Source organism: Corvus kubaryi, unplaced genomic scaffold (genome assembly GCF_017639235.1).
Source record: "Corvus kubaryi isolate FWS band 111438036 unplaced genomic scaffold, C.kubaryi_AGA036_p1.0 133, whole genome shotgun sequence".
Lineage (NCBI taxonomy): Eukaryota > Metazoa > Chordata > Aves > Passeriformes > Corvidae > Corvus > Corvus kubaryi.
The window spans coordinates 1,890,908-1,907,650 of record NW_024580667.1 but is presented as its reverse complement, the minus strand read 5'-3'; the positions used below and the strand labels follow the sequence as shown (position 1 = coordinate 1,907,650).

General features: G+C 47.8%; 1 protein-coding gene across 1 annotated transcript in view; it reads right to left on the bottom strand.

Annotated features, from left to right (window-relative positions):
* Nucleotides 1–16,421, bottom strand: part of PDE9A (phosphodiesterase 9A) — a 49,508-nt gene extending 33,087 nt beyond the window's left edge. The window contains exons 1-4 of the mRNA XM_042033822.1: nt 15,985–16,421; nt 2,779–2,849; nt 889–966; nt 34–77 (exon numbers count right to left, since the gene is read on the bottom strand). Of these exons, the coding sequence (XP_041889756.1) occupies nt 34–77; nt 889–966; nt 2,779–2,849; nt 15,985–16,053 (262 nt within the window). The 5' untranslated portion in view covers nt 16,054–16,421. The remainder of the gene's footprint in view (nt 1–33; nt 78–888; nt 967–2,778; nt 2,850–15,984) is intronic.
* Between the last annotated feature and the right edge of the window lie 322 nt (nt 16,422–16,743).

Here is a 16,743-nt window from a genome sequence, read left to right as displayed (position 1 = left end):
TTTAGTAGATTCAGTTCCAAAGGGTCATTTTACCTGAGAGCTGCTCAGTCACGACAGGTATCACTTTGTATGGAGACCTGGAAGAGTCAGAGAGGGTTGATGTTAGCAACACTCAAAATGCAGTATTTCACATCCCTTTGTACTCCCTGAGAAGTGCAAAGAAGTATCTGAATATGTTCTAAGCTCTCTTGAAGACTGTGGGTTTGAATAAGCAATGGGCACTTCTTCTGAACACACAACCCTCTGATTTACTAGAAACAGAATCATCACGCAGTTCCAACCCCTTGCCATGGGTAGGGACACCTTCTACTATCCCAGGTTGCTTAGAATCCCATCCAGCCTGGCCTTGAACACTTCCAGGGATGGGGCAGCCACAACATATTTTTGCTCTGTGTTTTGTGCCATCCTGTGCAGGAGCTCCCTCCCAGCTGCTGGGGCTCCATCACATGGTGTCAATAAGAGCAACGGCAGTGAAAAGTCATCATGAAATATGGGCCAAAACCAGCATGGAAGAGACCTAAACTCATCACAGGTTTTGAGTTTGCTTTTCAAGTAATCTGCTGGTTGTGCCCTAGCAGAGCAATCGGGAGCAGGGGAACAAAGGAGCTCAGAGTTTGACAGCACACGGGGAGGGGATGGGAACAGATGTTCTATATTAAACACCTAAAAGCAGTATTTGTTTCCTCAGACAACTACTCCTACTTTAACAACTAAAAATCTTCCAAACCAGCATTAGTGTCACAGGCCAGCATGCGTTCCTTACTGCCATCCCCCTCCCTCTGGAGAGCTGCTCACCTCCCACTGCACACAAAAGACTTCTGCAGGCAAACACCTCCTTCCCCTTGGGCCTGACCCTGCTTTCGAGGAGCAGGTGGCAGCAGGACTTACCTCTCTGTGTTTGCAGGCATCGTGGGATCAATGGACACCATGCAATTGTCTGCTGTCAGAAGGGAGATGGTCGTGTTCCTGAAAAGCAAATTCCAAAGGGGATTACTTGACCTAGAAATGCCAGCTGCAGTTCTGTGCTGCTGCATGTGATGCAGAGCCATCTTCTCTCCTGCAGATGCATCTTTTCTCTTTGCTCCTGGCCTGGCCTAGGAGTGTCTGGCACCTCTGTTACCTCAGAGCAGAAAGGATCAAAGCACAGGACAGGGTCGGCTTGATGCTTCACCCATGTGCAACGTGAAGTGTGATCATTTTTTATGTCAGAGCAGACCTTGCTCCCTGCTAATTCATTTATTCTATTGACTCACTGACTAATAATTTCTGTTAAAAAGCTGTGTTTTGTGATACATTGACTCAGCAGCTACATATTGACTCACACTATACAAATGACTTTTGGTGCTATGAATGTCTTGAAATTATTTAGTTACTCATTTACCAAAACAAACAGAACAAATATCTTGCTGAATATGGTGTCTTTTCATATTTTAAATACTGTGCTAAGGGTGATCTCATAGGCTCAGATGTAAACCTTGGAGGTTTACTTTGGCTCCAGGATCCTGGTTGAAATGCAATTTTCCTTTGAAAATCTTCTGATGAAAATAAAATGCCAAATATGCAGTGAACACCCTGATTGTGAATGATTAAAACTGCGAAACAAAGTTTCCTGGGTGATAGAGTGGAAATATTTGACATCATAGGGAAACGAGAGTTATGAACCTCTCTAATGTCAAATGGGAGGAAGTAGAACAAACAGCAAAGGGCATTAATTCTGTCCAGCAGCTTATGCAAATTCGATTTTATCTCTCAATCCCCAGAGCTGGAGTCATGCAATAAACCATGATTAAAAGACTGGCTTATTTTTCTCCTGCATTTTTCCTGTATTGTAAAGTTGTGTGTCCAGAGATAAAGACTTTGCCCTATTGCATCCTGCCTGCTCCAGGTCCTTATGCAGACAGCTGATCCCCCCCTTCTAGAGGTGATTAAGGGTCCTAGAGGTGATTAAGGGTTCTAGAGGTGACTTAGGGGCTTCCCTTCCCTTGCTCCACTGCCTGGAGGTGTCGCAGAGGTGGATGGATGGGTGGATAGGTGGATGGATGTTACACCAAGCCATCCTCCACCACACCCCAGCCTCTCCCACACAGCCACCCCTGACCCTAGACCCTTTGAACACAGAGATTTCACTGGATACTGCTCTTTAAGTTGGAGGAAACAAATCCTATGTGGACTTTCCCCAAATGGAAAATTACAGCAGGAAGGATACAGGGACTTCACAAGACAACATAAATTAGGAAATACGTGGCCTGGGCAATGGATTTGGGGATGTTTTTGCTCTGTAAAACGGTTCAGCTGGGGGTACTTTGTGTTTGATTATCCCATACCAGGGATTAGATTTTAAAGCATCTAAAAAGAAAGCTTATTACCTAGTGGCAATACTTCTTGTTGCCCCCAATTTTTCCCCTCAAAAACAGGGTCTAAGCATGTGGCTGCATTTCACTCAATATGGGCAAAAACATGGTACTGAGATATAAGTGTAAGGTGTGCACAGCCTGTGTGTACTCAGGGCTGGGCTTCTTCACTTGCTTTTATTTTAGATTATTTCTCATCTTTCTACTCTATTCCACTCTGTTCCTCATGTGCAGCCAACACTGAGGTGGCTCAATTCCCTGCCTCCACACTTTTCCAGCTCTGGATTGCCCCAGTTTCTTCTTCCAGCAGACTGGAACGAGAGACAAGCCTGAATAGCAGCTAAATAAATCATGTGGGGCCTGTCTTTAAATTGTTCCCAAAGAAAAGAACCAAAAGTGAAATGAATGTCACAAATGATAGACCTACCTTGGTAACCCTGTTGCAATGCAGAAAAGGTCCATAATATCTTTGGAATTGCAGTATTTACTGAAGATCACCTTCCAAACAGAACAGCAGCAGAGGGAAAAAAATGAAGAAAAAGAAAAAGGATGGTTATTTCCCAGGGAGATATGAATCCTGCTCAGGTGTGCTCTGGGCTAATTTTAAGGCACAGTCTGTGATTTCAATTATCTGATTTGATTTGTGAGCTGGAGTATTTCTCTACTCCAGTGTAATACCTGTGTCTTTGTTGATAAAGCAAGCAAGCTCTGGAGACCTAAGTGCAGTTCAGAAGTGGAGCAATAACATGTGTGAACTGAGAGCACAGGGTTTCTCAAAATGCAGTGCTGCTGCAGGATGATAACAACTGTAAATTTAAGGAGGTAAGAGCCTGGATATGGGAAGAAAACTGCCTGGATTTGTGTAGGTCCTTGGATGGTATAAAAGAGCACTGCTTTTTGGACTATACCAGCTTACACTAGGTTCATTCTGATTGACTGTCAGCTGCTCCTGCTGTTAGGTCAGAGGCCAGACGTGGAATTGCAAAATTTGCCACTGTTACCTTGCCATCTCCCCAAACATCTCTTTATCCCCCCCCCCCACTCTTCCACACACACCAGGCAGCCCCAATGCAGAGGAGACTGAGCAGCACATCTAGGAGCACAACATCCCCCTGATCCCATTTCTGCTATTCCTGTGCCTTCAGTGACACAATTTTCCCCAATACTCCTGTGTCCATCAGGACTTGCAGGTGATGGTCCTCCCAGTTTGGGAATCTCTTCTTCAGTTAGATAACATTTTGATAATACCATTACAGTACTTCTCATCGGTCTCACTTCTCCCCTGTGCAATATTTAAGCTCTGTAATCTGAAGCTTGTTTATGTTAAACTATTTGCCCTGTATCTTATCACAGGTGAGTGGCAGGCCAGAAACAGAACCCAGGAGTCCTAATTTGATATCTTGTTGGATTCAGAGACAGCATACTGCTTCTGAGAGAAAAACACTCAAGAATTCAACATCACTCTAAATGAGGAGGCTCCCATTTCAATAAATGTGTGTTTATAGGGTATCTGTGCTCCACTGAACCAGGTCCCTGAGGTTGCTTCCAACCCAAACCCATGTCTCCTCTGTTGGGTGCATGTTGCACTATCAAATCTTCCAGTGCTCCAAATCAAAAGTCTTGTTCCTGGTGGACTTACTGGGGAAAAAGTAGCCATTGAAAAGTATCTCCACTGCCAGTGTGGGTGGAATAAAAGGAAAGTGTAGACATGAGAATAAAGGATTGGGTTTGAATGCTACTGCCAGTGTTATGTCCCTTTTCTCAGAGTAACTCTGAGTTCCTTTGAGTGACCGTGGTGGAGGCTTTGAACCTGCCATGCAAATAAAGTGCCTCATTGCAGGTCTGGCTCTCCTTCTCAAAGGCAGGAATATCAAAAAGCAGCAGGGATGGTTTGTCCAGAGGCTGCTGGTGTTGATGGGATGGCTGCAGGCTGCAGGGCCTTGCAGTGGGGGAGCAGAGGTGTTGAGAGAGGCAGCTTCCCTTCTCAGTGCTGCAGCTCTCTCCTCTCACATCCCACCAGAAAGAGTCACAGAGCCTCCAGGTTCAGGATGCAGCAGCTCAAAGGCACTTGTGGAGATTGACCTAATGGCAAAACTCAGGAGGAATGAGAAACTCGTATTTTGCAGATGAACAGGGACATCAAGGTCAAAATTCTCTTCTCCTTGCGAGTGTCAGAAATGCAATTTTTCGCCCTCCACAACCACCCCATACTCTCAGACACAGTTCCTGTTGCCACCATCATGGGTGTGAGGGGGGTACATGTCCCCAGAGCAGCCTCGAGGCTGGTGACCCAGGAAATAAGGAATGTGCCAGCCGGGATGACTGCTGCGAGGGGGCTGGTGAGGTGAGGACCACGCTGGAAAAATAACATGTCACCATCTAATTAATGACTCCTCTGAAACGTGTAGGTGCCAGGAGGTCATTAAGCCTGCAGCCTCACTTTGTCAGCCCTGACTTTCAAGTGCTTTGATTCCTAAACTGTCCCAGCATTGGTGTGACACGGCTCCCCTGCGCCTCCTCCACGGTGCCTTTCAGGCTCCAGGGGAAATCCCTCACCTGGAGGTGCCACACGGCGCCAGCCACACCTCTGCCACTGGAAATGGGGAAGCCATGGAAGGTCCCAGGGGATGCTCTGCTGCTAACGCCTGCTCAGAGGTCAGGGCAGGGAGAGACTGAAGTACCAGGATAGTCTGGACAGCACAGCAAGCCCTGGCCAGGCTGGTTTGCTCTGGAGGTGCATGGGCACCTCAGCAAAGCTCCAACCTTCAGTTTTCACCGGTGGTGAGGAGCCTTCTTACTCTTGAGCAAAGCATCAGGGGTTTTGTGGCAAAGGAGAGGACGATAGTGGTCACTTCAAGAGGTGGGTGTGACCCACACCTACACTCACACCCTGTGTTTTTGCCCCAGATGAAATTACTCCAGGCAATATCTTCATAAAACTTGCAGGCACTTGATTGCTGAGGCAGGTGGTAACTGCTGCTGGGGAAATGGGTGTGTTTTAAAAGTCTCTGTTGCCCAGTGATTCACCCTTGGTTATTAAAGCACAGAAGCAATCAAAGCAATAAAAAATAGCCAATGGAGTTCAGAGAGGGCTGATATCTTGCTCCCAGCAGAACTCAGCATCCTGACAGAATGATAGCTGCTAAAATTGGCTGGCAGAGTATTGGAGAGTACAACAACTGGTACATGCAGGAGCTGGGCAGATGATGTTAATTGTGGCTGAACAGAGGGTGAAGGCTTGTGATGTGCCAGGAGTGCTATTTCAGGTATTGAGGTTTCTTATTCTGGAAATCAATTATTATTGACCAGGACAGACAAGAGAGGACAAGATAAAAAAGGTTATTAATGAACATTAAAGGTAAGAAAGTTGGCCTGACTCACAGAGAGCAGTAGGAACTTTCAACGCACTGAGGCTGAATTTTAATGTTTCCTTTTACTCCATGCAGTAGTGAAAGAGTGGGAAGTGAAACAAAGGCTGTGATACTAGACCATGAGCTATCTCTATACATGCCTCTTAGTTTTCCATACTTGGCATTTTTACTTAGGTTTGCTAAAACTGGGTTTGTGAATCACCCACTGCAGCTTCGTACTCATCTCAGGATGCTTGTCCTCAGCTGGTTGTTTGGTTTTTTTTTTAATCAAAAAGCACATGCTAATAAAGTTTCCTTCTATTGCAGCCTGCTGAGCTTTTCTGAGCATCTCCCTTCTGCTCTAAAACACAGCAGCCAGCCTCAGATATTCCGTAGCAATGTGCAATTTTTCCTGTTCTTGTCCACAGGTTTGTGTTCCCAGCGAAGTCGATGCCAGTTGTGCTGGTGGAACACAACTGGAATGTGTTTTAGGGGATGGGAGGACAGCACTGAGTACTATTGATGGCTCCAGCACAGTATAGGAATCCTATTTGCCCAGAGTCCATTATCACTGGGGGGGCATCAGCAGCAGGAAGGCAATGTGGGGACACTTGGCTGGTGGCCACACTTGGGCCATGTGGGGCACGTGGGTTCTCCCGTGACCTGCAGAGGTTGACCTGCACCTTCGAGCACAGGCAGCCCTGCTGGCACTGGCTGCAGGACAGAACATCTCACCCAGCCCTGTGCAGATGTCCCTGCTTGGGCTGGCGTCCCAAAGCCTTTGCTGCTCAGCCTGGCTCCCCATGATCATACATTTCTGGCACTGTCTGTGGGTCTGATCCACAAATTTCATCTCCCTTCAGGTCTGTCTCAGCTGTCTCTGACCCATAGTCACCTTGCTTAGGTCCCTGTGGGTGAGAAGACACTGCTGAGATGTGTCTCCCAGCACTTCATCCCCTGCATTGATGCCTGGTGCTGGAACATCTCCCTGCTTAGGAGAAGATTGAGACCTTGCATAACAGAGGCCAAAGTCAGGAGACCACGGCATTTCCTACAACTGGGGCTGTGGGCTAAGGTCATGCATGTATAGGGCTTCCTGTAATGAAATTCCAGGTTTCCTCGTAATAAACATCAAAAAAGTGCACAGTCATGCAAGTCAGCCCAAAAAATCCTGGGAGGAACCTCCAGGGATGAAGAAAGAGAGGATACAGGGACTCTGATATTGTGTGGTGGCACGAAAGCCTCCTGCACGACCAGTCAATACAAGACACAGAGTTGTCAGCATCATTTCTGAAAGCAGAGCCCAAACCATGTCTGAGCAGAGTCACAGCAGTTACAAACCATGAGGGAAAGGGAAACAGAGGCCTCTGCTTCAGCTCGCAGATTGATGTCTAAATGCCATGAAGAAAATGGCCCTTGGATTTGTGCCAGGAGGAAAAGGCTGTATTCCTGAAAAGTCATGCAGCATCTGCAAACAGGTTTTTTTTTTTTTCCCATGAGAGTTAACACGATTTCATATTTCTGTCCTTGCTGTTGTTATCAAAACCTCTGAGATGGAGGGTGGCCCATCCCTGGGAACATTCAAGGCCAGCCTGGATGGGTCTCTGAGGAACCTGATGAATTTGAAAATTACCCTGCTCATTGCAGGGGGTTGAACTAAACCCTTAAAGATCCCTTCCAACCCAATTCTGTGATTCTACCACTTGTAGAAAAAAAAAAAAAAAGACAGGAAAAGCAGCCTTCTCTGAATGTTTAACTTGTTTGTGTCAAGGAGTTTCCATCAAACCAAGGAGCAGCCATTCAATTTAGGTGGGGAATGTTCTCTCTGCCTTGGAAAGCAATGTGACGTAAATGTGGGAAAAGCAGAATGAATAATAACTGAGGCTTTTTGGAGTGGAAATAACATTTTGATGAGGCATGCAGGGACTGCAAAGTAGGACAGCACGGCTCGATGGGGATGCCTGGTTCCTGACCTGGCCCTCACTTCTGTGGCACTGATTTCTTTCCTGGAAACAGTTCTGCATGTTTTTGAAACATTTTCTTCTGAAATAAGGAGCCATTGTCTCTTAATCCACAGCATCCACCTCTGGTCCAGGAACAAGGATTTAAAAACCCCTCTCAGGAAGAGCAGGGATTAAGAGCCCTGGTGCTCTGGGCTGGCTTTCCTACTTGGAGAGGAGAGATTAAGGACTGTGATGGAGATTTTGCTAAAGGACCATTGTGCACAGACTCTGCAGCCTACCAGTTTACAACTAATCATATTATATTTTGCTTTCAGATAAGATGGGTAAAAACACAGCTTACAAATCCAATTTCTGTTCTATATTTGATCCTCAGAACAGCTAATCCCCTCTGTAAACAGCAAACCTTGGTCAGAACATTACCGTGTTCTGATCTGCTGTCTATAACTGGGTTTTCTTCCAAGAATTTAACTTCTATTTGATTATTTTTATTTTACCCAAGTAAAATTCCTAAATAAATAATGCAAAAATATTTTTGAAGCCAGTGGATCCCCAGTTTCCAGTTCTACTTCTTTTTTTTCTGGTTTCAACCTGCTGTCTTCAATACTTTAGCACTTGGTCATGTCTTTCATTCAGCTCAGTGAGCAATGTTCAAAGTCAAGGCTGAAACTGCAGAGTTTAAACAACCTAAATTACAATCTTTAACTAATGAGATTGGGGGATAGTGCGTCAGAAAGGATTCTAGTAAAACTCAGTTATGTATCTTGCATGGCCTGTGAAAATTGCTGCTCCTTCTGCAAGAGCAGCTTTCACAGTGGATTTCTGAACTATTAAGGCAGAAGGTCGATGTGAAATTTTTCACTGTGATTTTCCCTGTCTCTCCAGTGGTCTTTGTTGTCCATACAAAAATGAAGGAGGATCCAGAAGTTTTAGGTATCCTCTGTAGGAATCACTGGAAGGAATTCGTATTTCTAGATGTGTAAGCAAATAGGTCTTCCTCAAAAAATATCAATAAATGACCTCTCTGTCATAGTCCCCAATATCCAAAAGAAGCTTTACCTAAAATCCCATATTTCAAAACATTCCAGCTTTCTCTTTCTTTGAACTCAGATACAAACATAGCATCAGCCCAACTATACCCAAACTCTCCATTTCCTTTTTTATTTCTTGCACTAATTAACAGCTGATATTCAGAAAACCACTCATTTATCTGAGCCTCAAATGTTAGGCAGCATTAAAAATAGTCTGCCAGAGTTGCCATCTGTTTGATGCAGTGGGAGCTTCTCTAAGAGAAGACCAGAAAACGAGTGCATGTGTGCTTGTCGATGTGTGGGGAAGAAAACGCGAGAGCCCTCAGCTGAGGGTCTGAGCAAAAATGAAAACTCCCCCGAGCTCTTCAAACAGCACCTCTGTTAGAGGATGAGGAACGTGGCAGATACTTTATCCCAAAAGCCAGAGCTCTGTAATCCTGCTGATTCACACTTAGCTTTGGGCAGGGACGTGGCTCGACAATGCTCATTTCAACACGAAATGGACATGTGGGGCTTGTCTGATGTAATTTAACCATCCACAGGCTCAGCATCTCTCGGGTGCCTCTCTGCCAGCTGCCCTCTGTCACCAGCAGGAAAGGAGGACAATCTCCAAATTAGCCCACATGTCTCCAAAACCCACCTTGGGATGGGATGAATCATCCCCTGGAGATGCCACCCGCCTCCCCAGTGACTACAGGGGACCCTGCAGGACTCTCCTGGAGCAGTCATCACTCACTTTGGGATGTCTGTGAACGGGGTGAATCCCGTTCGCTTCCTAATCATATTCAGTGCCCTAAATTAAGAAACAGGAGCTGCCAGACAGAGCTGATGTACCAGGATCCCGAGGCATGTGGCATGTGGTAAGTCGCAATTCCCACCCCTGTAACATCCCTGAAAAGAGAGCTGTGGGAAAAGAGATTTTCCTCTTTTTAGGAAAGAAAAACGTCTACGATGCACTCATAGATGTGTGAGCAGTCCTGGAGATTGTCCACTGAGAGGGGCAGCATGGCAGAGGTTGGCTCTTGCACTATGAGCAAAGAAGGATCTCAGTAATTTTTAGAGTCATTGGGGCTCGTAGAAAAAGGGACATTACATTCAAGAGAGACTCATGCAACCTACTGACTATACCAAAGGACATATTGCAGATACTCCATCTGTCAGTACTAATTATTAATGGCAGAACACAACCAGGAACCAGCAAGGCTGATTGTGAGGGGCCAGGCAGAAAGTTTCCTATCTTCTGCAGCAGAAATAAAAGCATTTCATATAAGTATTTCAACCTTTGACAAATAACACAAATGTCTCTATTCTGGCTTTTCTTAACACAAGAAGGGCACACAATTGCTGCTAATGGAGTACTAAGTGCAATTAACCCTGCAGCACACAAATGCATGAGGCTTGAAATGTTTTGTAAATTGGAAAATAGGGATGCTTTAGCACCAAATGTTCTCAGTAGTTGTGAGTGAAGCTGCTTGTTCCAAAACTGCTCACACGATTAAAGTCTGACATTGGAACTGGCTTAGTAATAGAGGACTGTTAGAGGGAAAATGTTAATTAATGGAGTGAGGAAAAGCAGGTTTGGGGAGAGACCAGCAAAAGGCTGACTTGAATCTGTATAGGAAAGTTCCCAAGGAAGGTTCTAGAAACAGAATGATTTTGCCTTGTTTGTGCTGACCCAGAAGAGTTGTATATGAGGAGAATAAGCTACATTTGGCTGGTCTGAACCCGTAGGTAACACCAGAGTTACCTATGAGGAAAGTGTTAGACTGAGAGTGTTAAAGTTACACCGCGTCTGGACTAGTGAGAACATCAACTGTAACAAATATAATAGACCGAGTGTGACTCCACAAAGATAAACAGCAGTAATCGAGCCTTGCTGGGTGATGGGTGTGGAAGAGTTTTGTGCTGGAATTACAGAGCTGTGCTGGGATTATGGTTTGGTCCCCTAAATGCTCTGAGGAGCCCCCACTGGGAAGGAAGGAGAAGGGAGCTTAGGGGAGAGAGAGGCCCATGTGTGACATTATCTTTCACTTTTTTAAAAGTGTGGTTTGAAGCCATTTTTACTTCTTAAAATGTTTACGAGCTGGAATGTGACAGAGTCCAAGGAACCTGCTGTTCATTTCATGCCGCTTTACAAGAACAAGCAGCCACCTCAAGTTTACCAGGGCCAGCTGGAGTGAGAAAGCAAAGGTTAGCCAAGACCACTGGCCAGACTCAGGCTGTGCCACTTTGTCCCCTCCCACACCCACAGAGATCTGCCAGCACTAAGAAAAAGGCCTTGATCCCACAAAAACATTCCTATGCCTCACCGTGCTAAAGCAGGATGTGTCACAGAGCAGCCCTCAGAGGTGTCCATGTCCTGACTGCCACGAACACCCACCTTGTGCACCCCTTTGGTGTTCAGCAGCTGAAAGGGTGTTCCCCTAAATCCTCAGTCCAAACAGACACAGGATGGGGTCCACAGGCTTGTCTTGCTGTGCTGAAAGAGTCATCGGGATGCAAAAATCCTTCATCGCCTTGAAGGGACCATCACACCATTATTTTTTCTGCTGTGTTTTGTTTTTCATCTGAATCCAGTTTTGCAGGTTAAAAATAGCCTGGTGAGCCTTGGAAAAATCTGTTGGCTTTGCTAGAATCTGGGCATTTCTACCACAGATGCTGCTGCTCTAATTGAAAAGAAAACTCACATGACAGAAGCGATTCCTGCACGCTGATGTTTCGGTGCAACAACCACAGCACCAGAGCTCAGTCTGAGCCTTGTCCTGTTTGTTGGGGACCTCGGGCCAAGAGGAGCAATGGCTGTGGATGGCTCAGAGTCCTGCAACACAGGTCAGGTCAGTAGACACCCAGAAAGCTTGAACTCTATGCATTTCTTTGAGGCAAAAAAAAAAAAAAAAGGGCAAATTTTCTGTTTAGCATCCAGAATGACTCAGTACACCAGCAAAATGACTCCAAAATTCTTTACTTGCTTTCTGAAGAGGAGGAAAATACCACTGAGTGATTTCATAGAATCCTTGACAAAGGCAACAGTCCTTTTTTTCCAGTTACTTCAGGCTCTGTAGCCCTCTGATTTTCCGTATTTGTTACAAATACGATGTTGATTAAGACACTGGAAACACAAATCCTCTTGAAATCAGCATTTTTCTCAGAGGAACTCCTTAAAACTCTGCAAGGAAAGCCACTACCCTCTGACATTTGAAAAGGAGAGCTGTGAAGCCACCCAGCTGGGAATAAGGCCACTGGCTGGTTCCGCTCTGCTACCATTTAAATCTCAAAGGTCAAAAGAAAATGTTCCCAGTAGTTTCTCCGTGGAAAAAAAGATTGGGCATGAGCTGGGGAACATTTTTTCTTTTCCTGGTGGATTTTTAATTCAAAACAGACTCCATAGGAATTTTTCTTCAAAACACAGCCAAAGGGTTAATAACAGCGTGAAGGAAAATAAGACTCCAGATCTGGCTTGAGTTTGGCCTCTCCCCACTGATGTTGGGGGTTTGGGTGCTTGACCCCATCTAGTGGCACTCCAGGAATCAGGAGAAATCCCAGTCCGTGGTGGTTTGTGGAGATCACCTTATCCTACATGGAATACAGCCACGGCTTCCCCTTGTCCTGCCATCTTCTCCTGTGGCTGGCAGCAGAGCAGGCTATGGCAGGGCTGGCACATGGATGTGCTTCCCTTCCCTGCTGTGCTCAGTCCCAGGTGCTCGTGAGAAGTGCAGAGGGAGGTGTGTGTCCAGGCAAGCAGGTAATGCACTGCTGGCTGAGAAGGTCCTTTAGAAATAAATAAACCAAGCAGCACTTCTTTCCCCCAGGTGTGCATGCCTTTGTGAGGGTGCTGGATAGCAAGAGCGTGACACTGGAATTTCATTTTTCACTCAGCTCCCAGAACAAGTGACCTCTTTGAAGCTGGTTTGTGCAGAGCCCTGGATCTGGAGTGTGGCTGTAATCCCACAAAGCCTTTTATCTTCCCCTCCCACAGCCCCTGCATGACCATACCTCTGCCAGCTTGGGGGTACCACTGGTGGAGTCTGCTGGGCTGGGGGGCCCACCTCAGGTCCCTCCCAAAGCTGCCCCAGCATGGAGAGGTGTTCGGTCAACTCTGCCCACTGGAGGAGAGCCCAGCCCTGTGGTCAGCTTTGGTGAAGACAATTTTGTGCCTGGCTGTGGCTCTGGAAGGTCAGTTTACCTGAGTCCCCTCTTCTCCAGGCTGAACAGACCGAGTGACCTCAGCTGCTCCTCACACAGCTTCCCCTCCAGATCCTTCATCATCTTCATTGCCCTCCTTTGGAAGCTTTGTAATAGTTTAATGTCTTTCTTATCTTGTGGCACCCAAAACTGCCTCCAGGACTTGAGGTGAGGCCACCTCAGCCCAGAGCAGAGCAGGACAATCCCCTCCCTTGCCCAGCTGGCCATGCTGTGCCTGATGCCCACCAGACATGGATGTTCCTCCTGGCTGCCAGGGCACTGCTGGCTCATATTCAACTTGCCATAGACCAGGACCCCCAGGTCCCTTTCTTGGGCACTGTTCTCCAGCATCTCATTCCCCAGTCTATGCACACAGCCAGGGTTGCCCCATCCCAGGTGCAGAATCCTTTATTTTCTCTTTTTTGAACTTCACACAGGTGGTGATTGCCCAGCCCTCAGATTTGTGAAAGTCTCTCTGCAGGGCCTTTCAGCCCTCGAGGGAGTCAACAGCTCCTCCCAATTTAGTGTCATTGGCAAACTTACTTTGTATTCATTAAAGTACTGTGTCCAGGTTGTTAATGAGGGTGTGGAAGAGCACAGGAGCCCTCCAGAACCCCACCGGTGGCGGGACACCAGCCTGATGTCACCCCATGCACTACAACCCTTTGTGCCTGACCTGTGAGCCAGTTGCTCATCCATCACTCCACGGTTATCCAGCTATGGGCTGGACATTTTGTCCAGAAGGATATTGTGAGACACAGATATGGACCTCAGCCCTTCCTCTGGGACGTGCTGGCACCGGTGTGGTCCCGCTTTCCACCCGGGCTGATGGTGCCTCCTTTATTTTTATAACTCCTGGGAAGGATTTCAAAGCCAGCCAACTCCTCTTTCGTAACCACCACGTCCCTCTGCCCTCCCTGCTGTGCCCCTCTGGACCTGCCAACACACAAACCTACTTAGTTTAATTCCACTCTCCTGCTGCAGAGCACTTTCCAGTGCTCATCTGAAGGGCGCAGGGTCCCAGGGGAGGCAGCGTGCGGCTCCCTGGGCCAGGTTTGTCCCTTCCTTTACCCCGGCGCAGAGGTGAAGCAACTTCTCCCAAAGTCAACAGCACACCCTGTGGCTGCACCGGTGGAAATTCAGGATGAGGCCATGGAAACAAAAAAATTGCCTCTGAACAGTTGCCACCACAAGGAGTGCTGGAGTGGGATGCCCAGTCCCATTGCACGCTGCCCAGCAGGGCCAGTCCGAGTTGGAGCTGAGCCCTTTCAAACTCAACAAGTGCTGCTATAATGAAGCTCGTACCTCGTTACTGGCTGACAAGAAGCTTAGCATTGATTTAATGAGTTCCCTTTAGAAGCCTCCAATGCCGCATTCCTTGGAAGATTAAGGGATGTTGCTTTTTTTTTTTTCCTTCTCCCTTCTGCTTCGTTCCAATGATTTTACTGAGAAGGCAGGAGAATCTGAGATATGTCCTGCTTACCGCTGGGTGAACCCCATTTACACGGCATTTTTATTTCAGGAATCCTTCCAAACATTACACAGGCGGAATTTTACATCTGACAAAGGAAGCAGATAACTTTTATCGAGCTTAAACCCCCTTAATGCTGCCTGAGTTCGCATTTTCTTGCTCATGTGGCTGTGCCTCTCCTGTGCCTTTAGTGTTAAAAGTACTCTCCAGAGGCTGTTTGGAGAAATGCTGTATTTTTTTTTTTAATCCGGCATAGATGACAGACACTGTGCATTACCGACATCTATGGAAACACTCACACCCTTTCGAAATGCCAAAACATTCTTGTACTGAACTGTACTGGTACCAGGGGCTCCGTACAATCCATGCTTCGGGGGGCCACCAGGCAACCAATTTATTAAACCCTGGCAAAAGAGAATCGGTGCCCTCAGCTCAGCAGAGCCGGCACGGACGATCTCACGGCAGCAGAGGGACCATCATCACCACTAAGCTACGTCTAAGATGGATCAAGAGGAGCAGCCTTCTCTGGGGAATCCGGCACAGATCTGGATTCTCCAAGGTCTTGTTCCCGAGGACACACAAGGTCTTGTTGCCGTGGGTCTCCAGGGCAGTGGTGGAGGGGATTGGAGGCGTGTGTGGTGGGACGGGACCGTGAGTATCAGCTCTCCATCTACCTCGCCTCTGCGGTCGCTCACACAGCAGAGGGGAGGGAAGGGGCAGGGTATCTTTGCTGTTTCTTTACAAAGAAGAAACAAAAGGCGAGGCTGGGTGAAAAGCAAATTTAGAGCAGCAAGACGAGAGAGATGTGAATTTTGCAAATCAGAGTTTACTTGCTCGGGAGCCTCACAGCAGCTCTCTGTTACAGAAAAGGCGCTTGGTTTGCGGCCAAAGAACTGCTGACAAAGAGAAGGGGAAAAAAGACTTGCAGAAACGCGTCGGCATTGCTTCTGTTTAAAAGCAGTGGGCTGTCAGCTCGACAGCGTGCGAGCTCTCCCTTTTAGCCAGGACACGTCTGTCCCGCAGCTCTCCCTGCGCTATGAACCGTGCTTAACCAAACAAGGCAGGCGAATGGCAGTGAAAGTTTTAATTATCGGCGTTTACGAGCAACTTTGGCAGAGGCGGCGGGGACCCCGCAGCCGCCGGCGATGCAGCGGCATCGCACAAAGAGCCGGGCACCTGCCTGACCTTCAGCTCGGCCGGAGGGAGATGCCCACGGCCAGAACCCTCCGGCAGGCACTGTCCAGGGAGCTCGGCACGCTGAGCTTCCCTGCTCCCACGGCCTGGGGGGGAAACCTCGCCACAGGCTAAACTTTGTAAACACGGCGCGACGCCGCTCGGGGAGTGGAAGCCAACACGGCTGCGAAACCGAGGATCCCTGCGCCGGCAGGGAGAGCTGGCAGCGAGTTAGTGCTGGCAGCGCCCAGCCCTCCCCTCTGCCAGCCTCCCCTTCCCCTTTCAATAAACATCCGTGTACAAAGCAGAAGGCACGCGGGATCCCCCCCCTTTCCCCTCAAAAAGGGTTTGGAGCCCGCTGGGTGCGCGTCTGCCTCGCGGTGCGGGATCGGTCGCGCAGCAAACACCGCCCGCAGCCGCCGCCGCGTCCGGAGACGCCACTTGGTGAAAAAACAGCGAAAGTACCTTTTGAATTCTTCCATCAATATCCAAATAAATACATTTGGGCCGGTAAGTCGAGGAGGCAGATCCCATCTTGCTACAGCTGGGCTCTCACCGGACTTGTTTTCAGTGTCAAACAGAGCAGAAAATCAGGTTTATCCTACCCAGCCGAGCCACCGCTGCCTGACAGTTTGGTGTCCCCGCTCTTCTGTATCCCACTGTACTCTCATTCTGGGAAGGTCCCTCCTCTAACGTGCATGCATTTTGCTGTGCCTCTGTCTCTGCCACCTCCTTTTAGTTCTGCTTCCCTCCAAATCCAGCTGCTTCGGACAGGGAAAGACACAGGCTCCAGATGCTGCCTGCAAGCCCCCTCTCCATTCCCATAGCAACAACCCCTCTTGGCTTTAAGGCTGAGAGCTGCTGGGAATCCGCATTGGGGCTCTGACCCTGAGACTGACCAGCTCCTGTTATGCACAAGATCAAGTGGCATTTATCCCTCGGGGGGGCTGTGGAGGAGGAAAAACCTCCTTCATCGGGGTGGCGAGAGATGTCATTTGATTTTACGCTGAAATACGACCGTAATTATTAATTAGTGCCTCTCCTGGTGAGCTGCTTGCACAGTGCAAGCGATGTGACAGGCTCCCGTCTGGGAGTGCCCTGTGCTGGAAGTGTCCTTTCAGACACCCACTGCCAGCCGGGGCTTGGACCGTCTCAATCCAAACTCAGCAGCTCAATTCCCACATCCCTCCCGTTATCATTACAAGGACAGAAGGAAAAAAGCAG